The following is a 21695-nucleotide window of genomic DNA, read 5'->3' on the forward strand; positions in this document are numbered from 1 at the left end:
GCATCCTAATTGGCTGATCTTGTCACCCTGCGTTAGATCTTCATCTGGGGCCCGACTGACTCTTGAGGGGTCCCACGAGCTGAGATTCCCTGTGTGAAGAACTAGACACTCCAGGAACACAAACTGTTCCACACAAAGGACAAAAACAAAGATATTTTCTATGAACTCTGATTTTAAAACAAACTCTTTTACTTCAGACAAGCAAAGCTGGAGGACAGCAGACGGTGGGGAAATGGAAGAATGGAACAATGAGCATCTATTTTGATAACGGTCAAGAAAAGTTCAAAAAGCTGTTAAATGTGTCGTGTATGACCATTGATCATATTCTTTTTTCTCTCTCTTCAAAACACTACTCCGGGGAGCAAGGCTGAAACCAGGAAAAGAACATTTCAGCACCATGTTTTAGGTCATGTTCTGCTTTTGTAAGATATGCAGTTTTTGTTTTTTTACATTTTTCTCCTTTTTGACTGATGCTTTCAGACTTGAACCTGCCTTTTTGTAAATAGTTTGGTTATTTTTTTGTGTGTTTCTAGCCTCGTCCAATTGATTGATTGGTGCAAATATTCGGAAGCAGAAAAACTGAAGTCCTTGTAGAAAAAGCTGATATTGTAAGACTGATATGGTGCTGACATCGATTAGCTTCTTTCTCTCACAAAGGCAGCAAGTTTGTCAGGTATGAAACCTCACCTGAAGCAGTCTCACCTAATTTTTTTTGGCACTTAAATATATTTAAAAGGAAAAAAAGTTTAGTTCCAACAATCTCAACAAAGCTGCAGACAATCAGAAGATTACACAGAAGAGAACATTTTAAGCTGATGTTCGTTGCCGAAATATTTCAGAGCGGACTACTTTAAAAGAGATGAAGAGATTTAAAGCATTCCAGTTGTTGTGATCCGAGAGTTTTAAATATTGGTTCACTTTGAGCTGCTTCACGTGATGAAATCCAAAGTTTAACAGGGATCACATCTCACTCAGAGCTGCCTGTAAATAGATTGAAATGTATTCACGCTTTCGCTTGACTTCCTTGATACATGTGATGTAATGTGTCAGTTATTTTAATAACAACATTAGAACATGGCATATAAAACAATGCATGTGTTGCTGTGCCCCCCCCCCCCCTTTTTTTTGGTGTTTAAGTAAACAAGGATGCAGATTCTTCCCTGAATCCCCAAAAATCAGATTTTCTGAAGCGGGAATGAAATGTTGTTATTAAAGTATAAAGATGTAATTACACAGACATGGAGATTAAGTGGTGACGCATGAATCTGTCCTGTTATATCTGCAGAAAACACTACTTAGATGATTCATAACGGCCAGGCTATGGATGCTTTGAAACTGGTCATTGCTGTGTGTTTGCAATCTTCTTCTGCATTTCTGGTTTTTAACGTCATGTTTTGTTTTTGTTCTTAAACATTATTTAAAGGTTTCATTTTTTTAAAAAATTCAGTTTCAAAACTTTTAAGATTGATCTTATTTTTCAAAGAAGCTTTGATTTTTATTTTTGATAGTGTGTTGTGTGCTTCATAGTGAGAAATAGAGGTTTTCACTTTTTTGCTTTGTGTTTTGCGTACTTGCTTTGTTGTGGTTTCAGTGTTGATGTCAAAGAGGCTTTAATATTTCAGTTCTGTCAGTGTCACCAGTGTTGGCACTTTTCGACATAACTTCTCATGATGGATGAAACGTGTATGCTAGGTTCAGATGCATTGTTACAGAGTTGCACCGCATGCAGTTGGGATCGGTGTAAAGAGCAATTTATGTTGAAAACCTTTACTTACCTCATCCTGCCGGAGCGATGTAGATTCAGTTTGTGTTCGATGTTCACAGGCAATAACCAACTACAGTAGGTCTCATGGCTGATCACAGCTGGTACTGTGTCCACATCCTTTAACTCTTCCGTCCAATGTTTGGAAAACATGCCCCAAGGTCTGTTGATCTATGCAATTAATTTATTGTCTTTACAAATGCAATACTACGAATATCCAAGAGACACCTCGTGTTGCGACAGTGGATCACCTCGCAGTGACTTTATTTTCTGGCTGACGTGGCTTTTCTCTTTTCATTTTAAATCGTTTTTGTTTGGTTTTTGTGACACATTTGTCTACGGTTCATTAATTGTAAGCAGGATTGCAACATCAAAAGGGAACTTTTTCATACCAAAACGCGGTTGTTTTAATATGACTGTAGGAAAAGTAAGAACTTCTAAAATTAATAAATAAATATGGCAGTTTTTTTTTTTTCTCTCCATACGTTTTGAAGGCACATTGCCACTTTTTGTTTAGTTTAGTTTAAACACAGGCGCCATAGCATTGTTTTCATCATTCCGCTCATTTTCGACTTTTACGGTTTGGATAAATATCGTCCTATCTCGTTCTTTCTTAGCTGTTACTTGTTTTCCTCTTTAACTACAAAACCTTTTATTTCCAGGTGACAAATAAACCTCACAGAAATGCCTTAGATTTCACTGGAAGGGAGTGTGAAGTGCTACTCAGCTGTGTTGGGCTTTATCTCTGACTGGAATTGTTTTCATGCACTGCAAACTGTTGAAGTTTTTCTTTTTTTTTAAACTCCTTGAGATACTAGATCTATGAAGCAAAGAAATGTTTAAATGCTGATTCACTATTGTGTGTTTACCATTCCACGATTTTAATCCAAATATATTGAAGACAAAAAAAATGAATTGTGGCTTATTGCTGCTAATTTTTAAATTATTTCATCTGAAGGTCGTTTAATATATCACGTCAAAAATGGGGTCAGTTTTGTAACCATGTCCATGAATTTGTCTGTTTGTGTGCATCGACCTCTCCGTAAGTGTTTGTGCCATGATGCAGGGCTTTTTGTTTGTTTCCTTCATAGAGAAGAAATCCCTTCAGTTTTTAAACTTTCATCCTGGTTTGATTTTTGAACTTGCCATTTTTTTTAAATAAATTTTTTTTCACTGTGACAGTGCTTTTGTTTGTTTGTTACCTAAAGTCCCTTTAGCAGGCTGAAGACAACATGGGATGTGCTGACCATGACAAAAACTTTACAGCATGCTGAGGAAAAACCTACACATAATCCAGGCATCTTAAATGCCATGTGGCTGAAACCCAACCAACAACCACTGATCTTTGATCAGTTGTCAATGGCCTGTTATTAGTATTTGTTGATCAGTGGTCATGGAAATTTGCATATTAATGATCAAGGAACTGACCTCACAGCCTATTGTTCATTCAGTAGGCTAGTTTGTCATTGTGCAAATGTACTGTTTATAAGGCTGGGGAAGCCTGCAGTCAGCTTAGACTGAAGAAGTCACCTGGATGAGTGATGAAATGTTTCTCCCACTGAAAATGCTACATCCAGAAACTTTGGGATTTACTTACCTGGACGACTGAGCGTGCATCAAGATGATATTATGAGATATGCCATGTTTTCATCTAATCGCGCTTTAGCAGGTATAAATAATTTTGCTTTTTTTTTTTTAAACTTATGTTTAAGTTTTCAAGATTCAGCTAAAGAAATGTGAACAAATGTATTTTAGCAACAGGCTGCTAGTAGCAGTTTAAAATGGGTTCTTTGATGTTATACGTAGACGTGCCAGTGGTTCATACTTTGGGCTGAGAGGCTTTTTTATGCTTGAATTATTCATAGTCAATGTAAGTGGCTTAAACAAACATTCCTTTGAAATGGTCAGAGGAGCCAATGCCCCCCCACCAAAAAAACTTTGAAAGACCTTCAGAATGATAGAACTACTGCTCAAGAGCACTTTGAAAACATCCCTCTCCTTAGAAGTAAAATATAAAGAAATCTGGTGGCTCAACACCAAAGACGAGTTCATGCTTTAACTCGAGTCTTTGAAACCACAAATTAGTTTGAGTTTATGTGAAAGTATTTGGAGAAAAAAGCCACAATACATGAGAATTTATTTCTAAAACAGACTTGAGTCTAGATAAAATAGATAAGAAATACGTTCTTAAAAAAAGTATTTTACATTGTTTGCTGTATATGTTTTAAGTATATACAAAGTTCAAAATATACTGAATATACCAAAAGGTTGTTGAACAAAAGAACACCGAAATACATAAAATAGACCTTTAACCTTATTTTACACCATCAAGAAAACTGGATAAACAAATGACAAAACTTTTACCGTACTCTTACGGTGTAATTGTTTGGTTACACTTGCAAACCAGCATCAAGGAGAAACAATGTTTTCACTCTAAATCATACTCTGAGGTTATGTCACATTAATTTCTCAGCTTTACTGAAATGTCAAAGAACTGAGTGACAGTCTATCAATTTACCTGCAACAATGAGGTAATTACCTATTTTAATATTAACTTCACCTTATAACATCAAAACTCTCTCAAACACAGACTATTAAAGTAAAATCCACACAGCTGTTGTCACACATAAGCTGCAACCCTGAACTTTGTAGACATTACAGCAAAGCTGTATACAGTAACACAAAAGTCCAAGTCAGACCTCCAAATGTCTTTAAGCTCCAGATCCCTGACAGAAAACCAGTGTATCAGCAGGTAACTGGAGAATGTGTAGCAAACCAATGGGTGTCAAATATCCTACATGCTTAACCCAGGCAGGCCTGCCTGAAACAAACTGAGCACTTTTAATAGCAACACGATGTGTGTAATCTCGTGTGTGCCACCAGATTGTCCCACCATTGTGTGGAGTTCTCATGTGTGAAGATCAGGGGGGAAAAAGAGACTTTGGCATTTGGGAATGTAATCTGCTTTTAAAACACTTTTTTTTCACTTTTACTGATAATCAATGAGTGATCAATGACAACTGATTGTGGCACAAAAACATGTAATGCACATTCCACCTCAGAGTATGATTTGCACAAGTGTAATTTCAAAAACAGTTCTGACTGGACCGTACAAATCGAAGCGTTTGAGCTGCTGTCTGACACATACACAAAAAAACTGTAGAAGAAGTTGGAGGCAGTGATTCGTTGCTCCAGCAACATCCTTTCAGCTACTTTTAGCCGAGGATGGAAATCGCTGAGCTGGTTCCTGATCAGATGAGCTGGTGTGAAAGTTGTTCCCAGAATTCAAGTCTCCCATCTGTGAGTCCTTTCCTGGGGAGTAAAACTCAACCATCATCAAGATGTGAGGCAACTGTACAACTTCACAATTGTCATCCTCACATCACAACAGCTTGTGGTTTACAATCTCCCAAACGATCCTTTTTCTGAAATATGGCATATGTTTCTGTCAAAAACAAAAGAGGACATTTTTAAGCCTTCATTATGACTACTTACTGAAAAGATACTCTCATTGATGCTGTTTGAAGTTACCTGCGTGAAAGTGATTGGCTTGTCTTTGGTAATGTAATCTGCATATTTGCATGTGAACATTCCACAGTCGCTACCATTCATTTGCTGAGGGATCTCCTAAGAACAGGAAAAGAAAGACGACAAGTTTGAATGTGCAAATCAAACCTTGATTAACCTACAGGGCAAAATGACATGTGACACTTAGGCTACGTTCACACTGCAGGCGAAAGCGCATCAAATCCGATTTTTTGACCCTCTGCGACCCATATCCGATCATGGTGTGACAGTGTGAACGGCACACATCCGATATTTTCAAATCCGATCTGGGTCACTTTCGTATGTGGTACTGAATCCGATACATATCTGATGTTTTAGAAAGCTGCTGTTTGATGGTCATGTCGCATTAAATCAGTCTTTTACATCACCGACACAAGACAGACGCCGATTATCAGCGCCGGAGAAGACATCGCGAACACTTCCTGGCCATCCAGTGTAGATGTTGGGAAGACAACGTGAACATTTTATTTGTACTGTATAATCTGCAGATTCTGACAGAAATCTGCAACTATCCTTTGAAGCAGCGCTCCTCTAAAACAGCAATAAGGATCATTATTAGGTTATTTACATTATTATGTAAATAACAAAATAACTTAAAGCAAAAATTGGGAAACGTAAAGTCCGAAGTCTTTATATTAAGGCCATCAGTCAAACAATACTGTTGCTCTGGGTCTAAACAGAGCGCGTTGTGTGTGACGTCTTCTTTTGTGCATGCGGCTGCTTTGAGCGTTCACACTAGAGCGCGTTTGCTGTCACATTTTATTTGTAGTGTGAACGAGCAGACAAAAAAAATCGGATTTGATCAAAAAATCAGAATTGAGCTTTAAGACCTGCAGTGTGAACGTAGCCTTTGACAAATTATCTATAAAATGTCTTGACAGTAAAAGCTGCTGAGAAACTAATTTGAAAATTCAGAAAACAAAAGTCACAAACATAAGAAACTGGATCTTTAAACATTTCAAATCATCCACGCTCCAGTAACATGGCTTTCGTATCTTGCGGAGTCTTACAAAAGCAGCAAAACATTGTATACTTAAAGTCTCAGACTGGACTACTAACATGTTTGTCACTGTTTTGAAACCATTTGTTACCAGAAACCTAGTGAGGGCTTTGCAAAAAAACCAAAAGAACATTATAGATCTACAGCTATCAGATTCAACTGTAGAACAGTGTCTGATAGAAGAGAAACAAGTAAAATGCCAAATAAATAAAACTGTGAGGCAGATAATGAAATCCCATCTAAAATTCCTGAAACCATGTGATTTGAACACTTGTCTGTAGAACTTACATTGCGTGTTTTGCTGTGCAGAATCCAGCCTGAGGTATCCAGTTCTTTGCCTTTTTTGTCCTTACTTTCCTGTTGCAGGTATTCACTGGAAAACAAAATTGAAGTGCAAAAGTGAGATCTCAGTGAGTTATATTTACCTCTCAAAACACACCATTTAAACAGATATTGCACATCTGCTACAGAAACTTACAACAATATTTCACATGCTTTGTCGTTGTTTCCTCCCATAGAATCAAAGTACATGATGGACTTCTTGCGGAAATCCACCACCTGAAAAAAACAAAATGCTGAATAAATCCCAAAATATTTATGTCCACAATTTTAACTGACCCTTAAAACAACAAATTCAATCATTTTATTACACGACAGAACAGTATTATTAAGAATGCATGTGTAATCACACTGATCCTACTGTTTCCAGTTTAAGTCCAACATTATGAAGTTTCATTATTTGCTTTATTGTAAAATAATGGAAATAAAGCTGAAAGTCTCCATGAGTGCTTCCAAAATGGTTTTTTCCCCGATGTGTGACTCAAACATGATTTGAGAGGCACTTGTAATTTCAATGTACATGCTGAGATACTAACAGAAGATAATAATATTATTATTATTAATTATTATTAATAATAATAATAATAATAATAAATATTATTACTATTATTATTATTATTATTACTATTATTATTATTATTATTATTATTAATAATAATAATAATAATAATAACGGATTGGATTTATATAGCGCTTTACAATGCCACTATTCATTCACTCTCACATTCACACACTGGTGGAGGCAGCTACGGTTGTAGCCACAGCTGCCCTGGGGCAGACTGACAAAAGCGAGGCTGCCATATCGCGCCATCGGCCCCTCTGGCCAACAGTAGGCAGTAGGGTAAAGTGTCTTGCCCAAGGACACAACGACCAGGACAGAGAGCCCGGGGATCGAACTGGCGACCTTCCGGTTACAGATGCGCAGATGCATTTCTGTTACTGTGCCTAAATTACTGACTAAAGATAGCATAAATCGACTATTGGTTTTTGGTTTACAAAGGAATTGTATGCAAAAATACTATACTATATTAAATAATACTATACTATAATAATCACAAGTATTCGGTGTGACCTAGAATGATTGACTTAGCCCATAAAGTGATTTATTGAGGGCAGGGCCAAGAGTTGTTCTCCCCTAGACTTCTACTGGGGATTTGGCTGAATAGAAGGGGGCTCAGATGGGATAGGGCTTTTGCCATAGTGGCTCCCAAATTATGGAATTTGTTGCCGTTTCACATTAGACAAGCCTCCTCCCAATTTCTAGATCTGCTCTTAAGACCACCTCTTCTGTTGTCATTTTAATTTTATTCATTTTTTCAATATATTTATCTATTTAATTTCTATTTTTGTTGCCATGTCTAGCAGTTTGGTCAGTGGTTACTATTTTAAAGTGCTTTAGTTGGCTTGGCCATCTTGTGACCACCACTCATTTAGCATCTCTCACAGCTTCCAGAATTCACTCACCAACCCACTCAGGTAATAAAGATTTTTCCCTTCACGACATCACATCACATCCATTATGCCCAAAAATTTTCAAACAATCAGGCAAAAAATCTGTACCAAATGTCTTTTCTGAAAAGGTGCGTCTTCCATATTGGCTTCACGTTTGAGCCTATGTACATTTTTATACTGTGTATTATTACACAGTTGGGTCCAATAATCAAGGTGTATTTATTTGTAAAACGTTGGCTCAAAGTGAAGACTTTCAGCTTTAGATAATTCAGAAAAACCAAAACACCATTGAGGAACTACAGCCATGTTTAAACATGGTTCCCTGTGCTGTCAAAGCTTATAATCATCATATAACACTGACATAACGCATGTATAACACTGACAAAGCAGGCCTGTTTATGCTCGTCCTTAAACCTTTAGATTACTTTCTACAACAGCCATTGGGACTTACAGAAAGGCACCAGTGCACCCCCAAGTGGACGGGAACCAACAAGATGTCTTTAGAAAAGATGTCCATCTTTTTGGTCCAGCGGCGGACAGCAGAATAGCCACTGCTGCGCAGCTTGGGATAGAAAAAAGTATTGAACGTATTGACCGTTGGCATGTTGGAATCCTTGCTGCGCTCAACCAGCAGGTTCATGTAGAAGTTGATCACCTGGGAAATTAAAGAGAGACAGTTTAGATCATGTGCACTCGTTTAGTTGTGGATCATGAATCTAATCATGTACTGTTTCTTGTTTTAAATAGAAGATGTAGAGAAACAGATAATTTCTTTTTCTGTACATCTTCTGAGGTTCTCCCCTGGCAAACCAGGGGAGGTAGGCGCTATATTCATCAAGGCAGGACTTACACTGTTCTTCATCCATGTAGTCACATTGGGGCTGTGATTCTTAATTGTGTCAATAAGATCTATTTTTTCTCTTCATTTCTAATACAACATTTACGCACCTCATCGTTGAGCCAGTTGAGGTTGCTCAGGGTTTGCAGGTCTTTACGTGTAAGGCTGAGACCAAAACCTTCACTTAACACTTCATGAGGATTGCCCCCTCTCAGCACCCTGTTCACCTCAGCCTCCATTTCCTTAAGAGGAAGAATGAGACAGTATAAAACCATGAAATAGTACTTACATTTTATACGGATCTGAACGCAGTTTAGATGATAAAAAATTAGTCTGACAATCTGCAAGGACAGTAATTAAAAGTTAAAGTCCCTTCATATTCTTAATCAGAATATTACTGATAAATGAGATTAAATGAGGAACCTTAACAAAACCAACAGAGAGCAATTAATCTTCAAAAGATTGTAGAAGAAATCTCTGCACATCTATCATCAAAATGCAGTTGCAGTTTTACTTTTTAAAAGATAAATACTAGTTAGAAAACAAACTTTCCTGCGACAGTCTGTTGTGGTCACTCATTTCAATAAATATATAATGAGCTATGCAAGTACATTAGGGTACAATTCCCACACCTCTGTAAGTTCAGGGAATTCTGGTTTCTCTTCCAAAGACGTCTCTTCTTTTATGACAGGACTCAAAGGAAGCTCCTTCTCCAAAGGAACTCGAACACAGACTTCGACATCTGGGCTACGCTGCTCCTCGTCAGACAGGCGCTGAGAACCAGAAATTACAAAGCAAATTAACGCAAAAGGAAAAATAATGAACAAGTCAAATCTTAAGGTTTTGTGAGTTGACCACTCACCTGCTGCAGCAACTGAGCAGCCAGAGCTTCTTGCTCCTCTATCTGTCTCCGTCTTTCCCTCGCCCGGGAGTCATACATACTTGTCCTACAGGAAGAATTTAAAAAAGGAAAAAAGGTCTTTTTGCACTATTCAAATGTCGTGTAAATTAAATAAATAATTTAGTACACTTACAATTCTTTGATCCATAACTCCGCTTGGAAACATGGCACACTGTTAAGACAGAAATGTATCGTGATGAGATATGTATAAACCTTGGTTGTGCTGAAATCTACCTAAACACTTAATACACATTTATAAACAACATAAGAAAACAACTTGAAATGTTTGGATATATATGCATCTGTTTGTATTATGTTTAACCAAGTTACCCTTCAAATAGCAAGCCTGACCAAAAGAAATACTAACCTCGAGCTGTCTTGTTTTTTACTTTTTTGCTCATCTACAATAATTACAGAGTCGCCATCATGAGCTGTAAGAAAAGGCAAGAATAAGACTCATGAACAACCACCAAGTAACGTTTAATTCACTTACAATAATATGTTCCACGCTCTCCCCATTTCCATCAAGTACTCAGCATGATTACCTGATGACTGTGTGTCCTGAGAAGAGTTATCCTGCAGAGCTGATGGAGAAGGAGTTGATATGAGAGTAGCTCCTCTGCTGGAACTGAGGTCCCTGTCCAGGGACCATGTCTGGATCCCTGGCTTGCTGGGGCCCCCCAGTGGACTGGGAAGGTTGCTGGAGCACTGGCTAGAGACTCCCCTGGGGCTGGCGGGACTGCTGGGCCCCTCTGAAGTTCCTCCTGCTGCTGACCCAGTTGGAGAAGAGAACTGCAGCAGTCTGCGGCTGGTGGTCAGGAAGCTGGTGCTAATGGGACAATGACAAGTAGAATGGTACAGTAAGTGACTGGTCTGGAAACAACATGATTACAACAACATGATAAAGTGGGGTAGGCTGTTCTGTTCCCCACATAGTAATGATAATGTGCACACCAGGAAAAAAAGAAGAAGATCCCCTTTGAAGTCTCTGGCTCAATGCACATGAAAGCCATGTCATCCCATGCTACGCAAAATAAGAAGATATGAAAACGACCTTTCATGCTTCTTTCCCAAAAAAAGGGGAAAATTATATCTCATTACACATTTTTTGTAACAGGAACATGGCATTGATTCAATACGTACAAATCTCTGTGAGACCTCACAATAGTGTGTGAGCTGCCATTGTGAAGATAAGACGACTGACCACCAGAGACCATAGTAAGAAGCTGCCTGTAGACCTCCTTCTCCTCCTCTCGAACAGACTGTTAAACAAAGAAAAACCCCAGTATGAACACACAGACATGCAACAAATAGATATGAAGGAATCCCACAGTTCATTACTGCTTTCATAAATAACCTCCTGTGCTGTGCAGCGGGGCCTGGTCTTGGGTAAGCAGCCTGATGAGGTACTGTGTGTTGGGCTCTGCACCACTTTGATGGGAAAGGTCTTCTCATACATGCTGGTGCAAGAGCTGCTTGTTGCACCGACTCCACTAAACGAACTGCAGACAAAATTTTGGATTTACAAAAAAAAAGATTAGAATAATGATTGAATATTGCTTACATGTCACAATAATAAATAATTTAACAAGCAGCAACTGCTGAAAAAGAATTTTCTGTCAGACAGACACACAAAAGATGTAAGGAATACAAGAATACCTTTGAGTTCCATGCGTTCGGAGACTTAAAGGCCTGCCTAGCCTTGGAGAAGGCTGCCATTTAGGGGTGATGGAGGGAGGCAAATTAACAGAATGCCCGTTTGTTTTTGGCACCTCACGATGCACAGGACTCATGCACACTTGTCGCCTACAAACTTTTGATCCCATATTTGACTTCTCATTACGCAACCACTCTGGAATACAGGGAGAAAGTACAGTAAGAGTTACAGCCCAGACAGGTTTTTGAAACCTTAAATGCAGATCATATATCATCATGACTTACACCTGGTATATGCTTCAGTGCAAAATCTACTCCATAACCTATTAAGTAACCTGATGTGCATCTTCCAAGAAACCCAACTACATGTCGGGTCAATGTAGCCCGCAATTATTGTGACTGGCCTATTCATCACCATCGAAGCCTAAATCAGCCCTTAATACTGCATTACATTCTAATACTAATACTTCTATATTTTATTATGTAACAAGGCCTGTTGTATTGTTGCTATCAAAAAATTATTCGCAATGCTGCTGAAACTAATGTCACTGTGTCACCGTCCAACTACTCTGGACCTAACATACCTGAGATTGATGACAAATTAGTGTTTATGCAATTAAGTAGTACAAGAGCAGAACTGGGGTATGAAAATCACAAAGCCCAAACAGTCTGATACAGTACATTTGCTAAAATATTTCCAATTAAAGACTGTAGAGTAAGAAGAATTACAAACAACAAAATATAAAGGTTGTCAGACAATTTAAAAGACATACTTGGAAGCTGAAAGCTCTTACAACAGCACTGTCCTGGAAAACACTGTAATTCAACTGGTGCCACAACATCCAAAACCCAGTGAATGTTTTAAAACCTTTTAGTTTTAATCATAGTTACTGGGAGTGGACAGGCATTCCCAGAGGGTGGAATTTTGGAAATGCTGCATATGCCCATCTCTGTTCAGCTCAGTTTTGTTAATACAACAACTTTTGAAAAGTTTAAAATGTTAAGCTTACCAGATTTTGACGTTTTCCACTCCAAAGTTGTTGAGGGAGCAGCAAATGTCTCATTCTGAGAATTCCTGTCAAGGATCTAAATCAATACAATACAAGTTAAATAAAATTCATGTGTGCCAACAGTCTTTACCCATAAATCTGCACCATACCGGCCTCCCTGTCCAAATTGCTGATGATGTTGAGGGGCGTGGATGAGGTTCTCCAGGTGGCAAACCAGGGGAGGTAGTCAGCATATTCCTCAAGGCAGGACTTACATTGTTCTTCATCCATGCAGCCACGTTGGAGCTGTGATTCTTAACCCCTTCAGCTGCATTCTTGACTGTGTCGATAAGATCCCCTGTAGAAATTTCAAACACACAGAAAATAATTTGTGCCTATACTCTCCACAATTACATGCACAACATACGTAACAAAGTGAGTGAGTTTCTACTTACCCATTCGTGATTTCTTTATCACCAAGCCATCTTGGTCGATGTTATGGCCATCTTCCAAACTCAAAGAAAAACAGACGGTATCCTGTTAACACGCTACCTCGTTTTTGTCAAACTTAAGATAACGGCTAAATGGACACCGAGCTAAAACACTGCGGTCACACAAACACTGTACTCATAGTTCTGTCTGGGTTTAAGCTTCTTGGCATTGATTACCAAGGGAGTTCGGATATATCTGCTCGTACCATTCAAAGGGTCTTTTCCTCCTCATCTGACCATCTCTTGGTGTGCGTTGAGCATGTGGGTGTTCGGCAGCTGGTACACCATTGCGAAGACTGGCAACGCTCGTTTCTATCCATTCGCAGATTTTATTCAACATGGCTCAAAAGTTTTGGAAATAACGGCGCTAGTTTCAAGACAAATCGCTGTCACTGATTTGAGTCAGCCTTAGTGTCAATGTAGTCAAACCCAATTAAGCTAATGTGCTTTTTTCGACCGGGGAAAGTTAGCCGAGACTGCTTCAAACACCAACACTCCTAACAAATGCCATTTTATCACCACACGAACACTCGCAAAACCGCCTGATATTTAGCTTACAATCAGCTAGCTACCTAACTAGCAAACTAGGCTAACTACCCTGCTAGCTAACGTTGTTAGCTACACGGCTAATTTATGAAAGTATGTTTAAATTACAACGGGAATGCGATAAGTCGCAACCGACGCGTTCAGGAAAACGAAAATCATGTTGGGTTACACCCTAACTCATTTATATATCCTTAACGTGACAGTAAATTGTAAATAAACTCGTTGAAGAATAACATCTCCCGCTTCTTCCTCATTCAAAACCACAACATGGCTGAACCGAGCGTCTGACCATCGTACATTGTGATTGGGTGATTGGAGGTTGTAAATATCAGTGTACCTAAGGCTAACTGGTCGATTGCAGAATGGTGGGACGCCTTAGGGCTCTGGTTTAACGGAGGGTCTCTGACGTTTAGTCCTACGTCACAGCCGTAGGACTCGACTTGTGGATACAATCAAAGCGCACTAAATCCTGTGTATGTATTTTACTGATCAATAGCCTTTGACCTCGATGGAAAAAGCAATGAGGTCAAGGACAATGGTGAATGAGAGTTATTTCGTTATCCATAATTTCGTTGTACATGTACAAAGATAATAAAGGGCTATTCTGTTCTATTCTCATAGAAAGAAAAATGCACTTACGGAACTGTTCTTATCCCAAGTGGATGAAATGCCATAATTTCACACGTTTCTTTCTTTTTTTTTTTATTATCTTAAATTAAAGTGTTGCCAGATGCTATTTTTGAAAATTCTGCAACACACAATAAACCGATTTGTTCCATGAGAGATACACCAGTAAGGATATTTCCTTAAAATGTATGTGTTTCTGCAGCAAATCACAAGTGAACTGTAAAAGTGGATTGTCTATTTCTGGATGACTTTGGGGTTGTACAATACAAATGATAAATATGAGTCTTTATCAACCCATACACTCACTGGACACTTTGCTAGTATGCAGTTGACCCCCTTTGGCTTTCAGAACTGACTTCATTTTTCAACAAATTGCTGGAACAATTCCTCAGACAATTTGGCCTATTTTGACATGATAGGATGACACAGTTGATTCAATCTCCCATACTACCATATCACAAAGTCACTTGATTGAATCAAGATCTGGTGACTGAAACCAAGAAACTGGTTTGAGATTATTTGAGCTTTGTGACCCAGTAGAAGCAGCCGTCTCTGATGGCTGCTTCATAAAGGGATGGACATGGTCAGCAAATATTCATCCAGATGTTGCATTAAGAATTGAGACACATCAGACCAGGCATCTTTTTCCAGTCTTTTGTTATCCAATTTATGTGATCCAATGTGAAGAGCAGCCTGGTTTTCTGCTGCTGTAGCTTGTCTGCTTCAAGGTTAAACATGCTGGGCATTGAAAGATGCTCTTCTGCGTTACTTGGTTGTAAAAGTGGTTATGTGAGTTACTTTTAACTTCATATTAGCTTAAAGCAGTCTGTCATTTCATGACATCAGCAAGGCAGTTCCTCACAGAACTGCTGCTTGTCGTGTTTTTAATAAAACATCAGTAGTAGTGAGCAAGCTTCTTTATTTTAACGTGGCTCACATCCATGCATGTAAAACATAACCTGCCGCTGCTTCTACGACACAGTATATATCACAATTTGGTTAGACTGCCCCCTAGTGGTGAAGCTGAACTAACCCACATAACTCCTATCAACACACTGCTCACTGGATATTTTCACTTTTCTGGACCATCCTTGGTAAACCCTAGAGATGGTTGTCTAGGAAAATCCCAGTAGATCAGTAGTTTCTGAAATGCCTAAATGACCTTTCTTTCTTCATTATGATGGTCATTTACAACTTCAGCAGGTCATCTTGGCGATCTATACATGCCTAAGTGCACAGTGTTGCTGTCATGTGCTTGACTGATTGGATATATACATTAACAAGGAATTGAACAGGTGTACCTAATATATTGGTAAATCAATGTAAAACTTCTTTTAGCATTTGCTACTTAACCCATTCCCAGCCGCCAGGCTCACATAATTTTAGGCTCAGTATAGGGGATGCCCCAAACTACCAAACCCATGAATCCCAAAGACTTTACTGATACAGATGAAACAACAAGACACTTTTAGCACAATTTATTTAATCAGAGAGAACCATGATGACAGTCATACACATTCCCGATATAACATTAACATCTAGCGTGAAATGCAGGGCCCTGATAAAACGTGAAACTGCATCAATGGAATCAAATAAAGGTTATCCAAGGCCACTTTAGAAGACTTATATATTTATTTTAAGCATTTAGCTCGTTACACATTTGATCTCATACACTTTCTAAAATACATCTTTCTGTCTTAAAAAAATAAACTTCAAATCTTATGAAATATAGCGTTCAAATCCCTCTCCAAGTACAGGCCTTATCAAAAATAAAAGTCAATCCATGCACATATGGCACTGTTATGTTTATATTTTACCATTTCTCACCACTTCAAACCAACTACAGACGTGTACATACAGACCCCCCCAAAAAACTATAATGCTGAAAATGAAGGCTTCCTCAAACTAAGTACTATTCATGAAAAACCATGATTTAAAAGAGTTCAGATTCAAATGCAATGACATACCATAAACACCACAACAAGGTGAATATAGTGTAATATCTTACTGACCAAACAGTGTATAACATTAACATAAATCAACAAGTCAAGGCAGAAATCAACACCAAAATCCCACGTTGAATAAATCATTTTTTTATATTGTCATTCAAAATCCAGAGAACGTGTTTCCTACCCTCAAACTTGGGTTTCTTGTAATTCACAGTAGTAAGACAAGAATAGATACGACTGAAAACAGGCAAATTATTCAAGTCTTTTAAGCCTTTTTAAAGTTTCATTTGTGCTTCCAGTCATCCACATGAAAGTCCCATGATATAATGACTGATTTTGGCATAGTTAGACTTTTTTAGGGTCATCCATAATGTATCTCCTAATGACTATCAACATCTATTATTTGCAGGAAATTTATTATACCTATGCAAGCATGACAATAAGAGACCCATATAGTTTCATATGAACACTCACAGTCTGATAACGCTACACGAAATGAAGATAATCACTGATTATTGAGTGTTTCTGGGTGATAGGCCACCGTTTGGCTCATGGGTTCACAAACATGCTAGAGACGATGGAAAGGTTATCGACATTTTACGTGTGAATACTCACATAGCCCAAAATTGGTGTTTACTTGTACAAAGTATTGACAACCTCATCTGTATAAGGCAAAATAAATAAATAAAGCTGTTAACTGGGAGCCTCATCACCACCATCAACAACAGCTTAAAAGACTCTTTTTATGTTTGACTACATTTCTGTAACTGGTGCAGCTCTTGTCCACAGGTTTAGTCTCGCTTTGTTCCAAAGATCTGGAGGAAAAAGGAGAAGATATAGATGATATCCAGGTAGATGTTGAGAGTGGCGAAGACGTATTCTTCTGGACTCATGGTGTACCGCTTGTTCCCCATAAGCAGTTGGGTATCGAATGCCAAAAACTGCAACACATATTAATAATAATTTTAAAAAAGCAAAAACAAATAACTTTTATATTGTTTGTAGGCACCTACTGCATGTGTTCTATTAAATGTGACTGCGCCTATTAGTAATAGCTCCTCTGTATTTATATGCTCACCATGGTAAACAGTATAGCTCCCAAGACAGCATAGACACCATCCAGCCAGGGTACCTGAATGACACATACTCATTTATTAGTTGTGATTCCATTTACTAATTTACAACAAGCAATCAGCTGAAATACTATTATATTTTATTATATGTTCTCAATTTGGAGTTGAGTCTGTATTAGTTTGAAAACATGTACTCATTTATTCATTTTTACTATTTTAAATACTGTAGATTTAAGCAAAACCAAAACAACAACCAGACCCATTTGACTACTGTATTAAACTGCTAATTATTAGTTATTTATTGTTTTTTAAGACACAATGGTTAGGCAGTCTAAAAATATGTCGAGAAGATTTTTTTTACAGACTCAAAGGATGTCGGAGAGTTAGCTATACTGCTGAAAATAGCAGGTATCTACCTCATGCAGAAGGGTGAGGAAACTTTTAACAGTGTGCAAAACTCCTGTCAAAGCAAAAGGTGCTTTAAAGCAGCGGTCCCCAACCCCCGGGTCTCGGACTGGTACCGGTCCGTGAGTCGTTTGGTACCAGGCCACGAGAGTTGAGGTTCAGGTGTGAAATGTATAGTTTTCAGGGTTTTTATCAGTTTTCAGCGTTATTTTGTTATCGTTTTTATCGTTTACTCGGTTTTCCTGGGTCTTTTCACGTGTGTTATGAATAAATCTTCTTTTTTTTCGGTACCGGTACTAGTTTTATTTTGTTGTATTTATCCGCGACACCTTAAAGGCCGGTCCATGAAAATATTGTCGGGCATAAACCGGCCCGTGGCGCAAAAAAGGTTGGGGACCACTGCTTTAAAGAATCTAGAATGTGAAACTATTTTTTCTTTATTAACCACCAAATTCCACTTGTTTGTAATCTCTTCAGTAGATTACTGTTCTACATGACAGAAAATAATAACAACTGAAAAAACCTTAAATGAGAAGTTGTGTCCAAATTTGTGTCTGGTGTCTTAAATCCCGGCTGTTCTGGTACAATCAGCTAACTTGTGTTTACCTGACAGAAAAATGATGCGATTATTGGATTAATTTGATCACACTTACATATTGGAAAGGGAGGACAAGGGCCAGCACCAGGCCAGAGATGAACATCACCATGCAGAAGACAAAAAGCACACCTTGGTATGAGGTCACATCAAACTGCAAAGAAGAAAGCACATCAAATCAGACATATGTAAGTCAACATGTAGGAAAAGGTGATTCAGGGAAGTTATATTCACAAGTGCACAGAAAGAAGAACATTTTGGTTTTCTCACCTTGGTTTGAAAGCTAAAGACTGTGACCAGGAGACAGACTGCTGCTGTAATGCCCAGACACATCACCACTGACTTGGTGTTATAAAAGCTGTTAAAACAGCAAACGTGTAAAATGTTATGCAATCGTTACCACAGGGTAGGGGGTTCAGGATACCTAAAAAGGCACACATCGGATTATTCTGCTAAAATAAATAAAGTATGCTAACTTTAAACTGACATGATGTAAAGAAAATACACTGCTGGCTATAATTATTTGAATATAAAATCCATTAAGAAGACAAGAAGACGATCTAAAGAAGGCATGCAAAATATACCTGGACAACATCCCTGTCATGTAGGAGAGCGAGAGAGTCTGTAACATAGGACAGTCGGAAAATATAGACATTATATGCGAATAACAGCATAACAAATAACATCACCTTAAAAAAATCTCTATATATTTATTGTTAGATTTCCAGAATTAACTTGCAAGTCAGCTTTTAAATGCACAAAATAATGAGTTATATCTTACTGCTATAAAAAGTTCAGAGAATCCCATCCATGTGGAAGCAAGGTCATATTTATTAAAAAGATAACACATATCAGCCATATACTTACGAAGATGACAAGCAGAATCAGGTTCCATGGAAACTGTCTCCTGTAGGGATAAACAAAGACCAGTGTTTCAATATTTGATGGGATTTAACTGTTTCCATATGATGTGCATTTCCTTTTTGATAACTTCTGCCTCACCTTGGTGCAGAGCAGCAAGACAAGGTCAGATAAGTGACAAAAAAAACAGCGCTGCAAAACAACAAGAATATTGTTTGATATGTCTTTAGACAGAAAAGACACAAAATAAGTGTACACTGCTGGGGGATGGTGTTACTTACTAAGAGGCCCAGTACCACCCAGGATTAGTCTGAATGTAGTCCTTCACAGGGTCACTGTAAGAGAGTGGCTCAGGTAAGTGTGCTACCATCCAAGGCTTATACAATGAGAGGATACTGGTTTCACCAGACGCTCACCAGAATGTGAACAGAGCCACGATCGCGAGAGTAACCAAGAGCTGGATCATCAAGATGCTGTACACCTTAAAAAAGAAAGCACTTGATCAACACATTATCAGTGATGCGCTGCATTCAGTCACAGTGTTATCATCAGTAAGCATTTTGGGTAATTAAGCTTTTTCATACCTTTCGGATGAAGACCCTCCTGATGTTGCGATCATCCCAGTTGAATTCTGTGAGCATCTCAACATCATTGTAGCAAGGAGCACTGACACCTAAAGGGATCATCACAACACATGTTTTAGACAATATTTGCTTATGTAATCCCATTACTACCACATGAATTCAGCACCTGGCAAATATTTTAAAATGTAAGATGAAGACTCTTTAAGATGATTTGAGGGATAAAAAGCAGCCATACCTGCAGTAGCTTCCTCATAGCTCGGAGGTGCAGGCGCCACCAAGGCCTCTCCACTGGAAGAGCCGTTGGCGGTCTTGTTTGCAAGTGCCAGCTGGTTGGATACAAGATGAACACTTTGTTATCTTCAACTTAACGCTTTGATTTCAACGAATAGCAAACCATTTTTTTCTGACTATCCCCTATGTTTGGCCTCTTTATTTAATATTAAATCTTGAGTGCAAATGGTTCCATATCTGGAATCACATGACTGCGGTAAAGGGATTTTAATTTGCAGTTTTTAATGTCAACAAAATACATATATTGATATGAAAGTGAGGACTTTGTTGTACTATACCAGGATGAACTGTGCCAAAGATTTGGAGTAATGACTAAAGAAATATATAATAATAACAAAAACATAAATAAATATTGTTTATAAAATAGTAAACAGCTATTATCAACAGCTTATATAAGTATAAAATTGTTCACTTTCCCATTAAAGTTTAATTTGGTGCTTTAAATTTAAATGAAAGCTCAGCTCATAGTACCGATGATCTAACCCTCAGCTTAAATAGCAGCTGCTCTTAATAATTAACACTTCACCGGGCACGTCAGGCTGCCTTGTCACAATTTCAGTGGGGTACGTCAAGTTTTAACCCATTTTTTGTTTTAATAATTGTAATTATAACGAATTACAAAAGGTTTTGATCGACAGATTTACGCGCATGAAGCCTTCAGCTGTCGAGATCTTTTTAAAGATAAGAAACACCCACGGGGATCATTCGTATCGATATCGTTAGTCTGGAAAACATAACAGACAGGCGATGTTAAAGAAAAAAAGATGCACAGTTAAGCTTAAAACAATAATAATCCAGAATCCTCAATGACTGATGTAACCATGCAGCCAGGTCTACACAAATAAAGGTTGTCATGGTGATGTGACGCATTTGCTAAAGCATCACTTACGCGTCGCACAAAATGTGAAAAATACTTTGAATATGAAAAGAAAATAATAAATTAAGTAAATTAACTTCTCACTAATGAGAAACCCCACGCGCTCGAGTCCTGCAGAAAATGTGACGGTGCAAATTTAGTTATTCAAGTAATTCTATGATTACTGAAAATGACGAGTTTCATCTGTCCGCATTGCCATTACGCACCTGATAATAATGGGACTAAATTGGGTAGCACTCACATTAACTGTTAGGAAAATATTCACAGTAAATACATTAAAAAATATTGATTTTGACGTCTTAATTAAGTCCTAACTGAATAGCGACATTAAAGCTCATACCTTGCCCTGCGTCATGATGCCTGTGTGTTGTCCAGCAGTAGGTAGTCCCGGTGCGTATTCCAAACACACAATAGCGCGGCGGGCTCTTCTTTACTGTGATATTTCTCGGAGTCTGGCAAGACTAAGACTGACAGCTGTGAGAAAGGACTGACTGATGTGGTCTTCTCGCCTCTTTAGACTGAATACCCAACCTCTGACGATACAGTGATGTAATCCAAAAACAACGCTCAGACTCGAGCAGACACCCCCCTCCCTCACCCACCCAGGGATGTTCTAGCAGCATCCAGATGAAGTTGCACCATAGAGAAACGCTGGGGCTGTACCACAGCACCGGGAAAAATAGGGAGTACGGATCTCTGCATGATGCGTTATGAGGACAGAAGTCCAGACGAATCTGGAAATATGGTCTGCAGCAGAACCAGGACAGCGGGGGGTTTGCAGGGTACAGTGACATTTGAGATTTTCAGTTAAGATTTTCTTTCTTCTTCTTGCATCTGAATGCTGTCAAACATGCTTTTAGTCAACATCTGACAATGACATTCAAATCACACC

The 21695-nt window shown here is 38.4% G+C and overlaps 3 protein-coding genes across 7 annotated transcripts in view; 1 reads left to right on the plus strand and 2 right to left on the minus strand.

Moving 5' to 3' along the window:
- LOC146495420 (RNA-binding motif, single-stranded-interacting protein 2-like) overlaps nucleotides 1-7189 on the plus strand; it is a 23946-nt gene extending 16757 nt beyond the window's left edge. For all 4 annotated transcript variants that reach the window (XM_085144703.1, XM_085144702.1, XM_085144706.1 and 1 more), the window contains exon 14: nucleotides 37-7189. The gene's annotated coding sequence lies outside the window, so the exon portion shown is untranslated. The remainder of the gene's footprint in view (nucleotides 1-36) is intronic.
- LOC146495419 (protein lifeguard 2-like) overlaps nucleotides 1-21341 on the minus strand; it is a 74641-nt gene extending 53300 nt beyond the window's left edge. Inside the window, exons 1-12 of one of the 2 annotated variants that reach the window (XM_085144708.1) lie at nucleotides 21144-21337; nucleotides 19871-19961; nucleotides 19636-19724; nucleotides 19468-19532; nucleotides 19333-19386; nucleotides 19193-19243; nucleotides 19058-19097; nucleotides 18775-18812; nucleotides 18461-18548; nucleotides 18249-18344; nucleotides 17196-17249; nucleotides 15632-17058 (exon numbers count right to left, since the gene is read on the minus strand). In XM_085144708.1, coding sequence (XP_085000834.1) covers nucleotides 16909-17058; nucleotides 17196-17249; nucleotides 18249-18344; nucleotides 18461-18548; nucleotides 18775-18812; nucleotides 19058-19097; nucleotides 19193-19243; nucleotides 19333-19386; nucleotides 19468-19532; nucleotides 19636-19724; nucleotides 19871-19961; nucleotides 21144-21158 — 831 coding nt within the window. In that variant the 5' untranslated portion in view covers nucleotides 21159-21337 and the 3' untranslated portion in view covers nucleotides 15632-16908. Of the gene's footprint in view, nucleotides 1-15631; nucleotides 17059-17195; nucleotides 17250-18248; nucleotides 18345-18460; nucleotides 18549-18774; nucleotides 18813-19057; nucleotides 19098-19192; nucleotides 19244-19332; nucleotides 19387-19467; nucleotides 19533-19635; nucleotides 19725-19870; nucleotides 19962-21143 lie in introns of those variants that run through there. The other variant, XM_085144709.1, reaches the window with a different exon arrangement.
- Nucleotides 3823-13803, minus strand: senp1 (SUMO specific peptidase 1). Its single transcript, XM_085144692.1, has 18 exons — nucleotides 13202-13803; nucleotides 12960-13018; nucleotides 12675-12862; nucleotides 12526-12601; nucleotides 11519-11711; nucleotides 11217-11361; nucleotides 11003-11121; nucleotides 10405-10688; nucleotides 10227-10290; nucleotides 9993-10031; nucleotides 9821-9905; nucleotides 9591-9731; nucleotides 9069-9200; nucleotides 8572-8775; nucleotides 6808-6887; nucleotides 6618-6702; nucleotides 5294-5389; nucleotides 3823-5207 (listed from the first exon to the last, which is right to left on the minus strand). The coding sequence occupies exons 1-18, from the start codon at nucleotides 13333-13335 to the stop codon at nucleotides 5145-5147; spliced, it is 2187 nt and encodes a 728-aa protein (XP_085000818.1). The 5' UTR covers nucleotides 13336-13803; the 3' UTR covers nucleotides 3823-5144.
- Nucleotides 21342-21695: the final 354 nt, after the last annotated feature.

The sequence above is a fragment of the Neolamprologus multifasciatus genome, chromosome 20 (genome assembly GCF_963576455.1).
Source record: "Neolamprologus multifasciatus chromosome 20, fNeoMul1.2, whole genome shotgun sequence".
Classification (NCBI taxonomy): domain Eukaryota; kingdom Metazoa; phylum Chordata; class Actinopteri; order Cichliformes; family Cichlidae; genus Neolamprologus; species Neolamprologus multifasciatus.

Bases quoted from the DNA above. Each gene is read 5' to 3' on its own strand.
- senp1 (XM_085144692.1), bottom strand. From the start codon at position 13,335: ATGTTGAATAAAATCTGCGAATGGATAGAAACGAGCGTTGCCAGTCTT. The intron at 12,602-12,674 runs GTATGGTGCAGA...GTATTGATTTAG, and splicing joins CAATTTGGACAGGGAGGCCG to ATCCTTGACAGGAATTCTCA. The intron at 9,732-9,820 runs GTGAGTGGTCAA...TCTGGTTCTCAG, and splicing joins CTGCTCAGTTGCTGCAGCAG to CGCCTGTCTGACGAGGAGCA.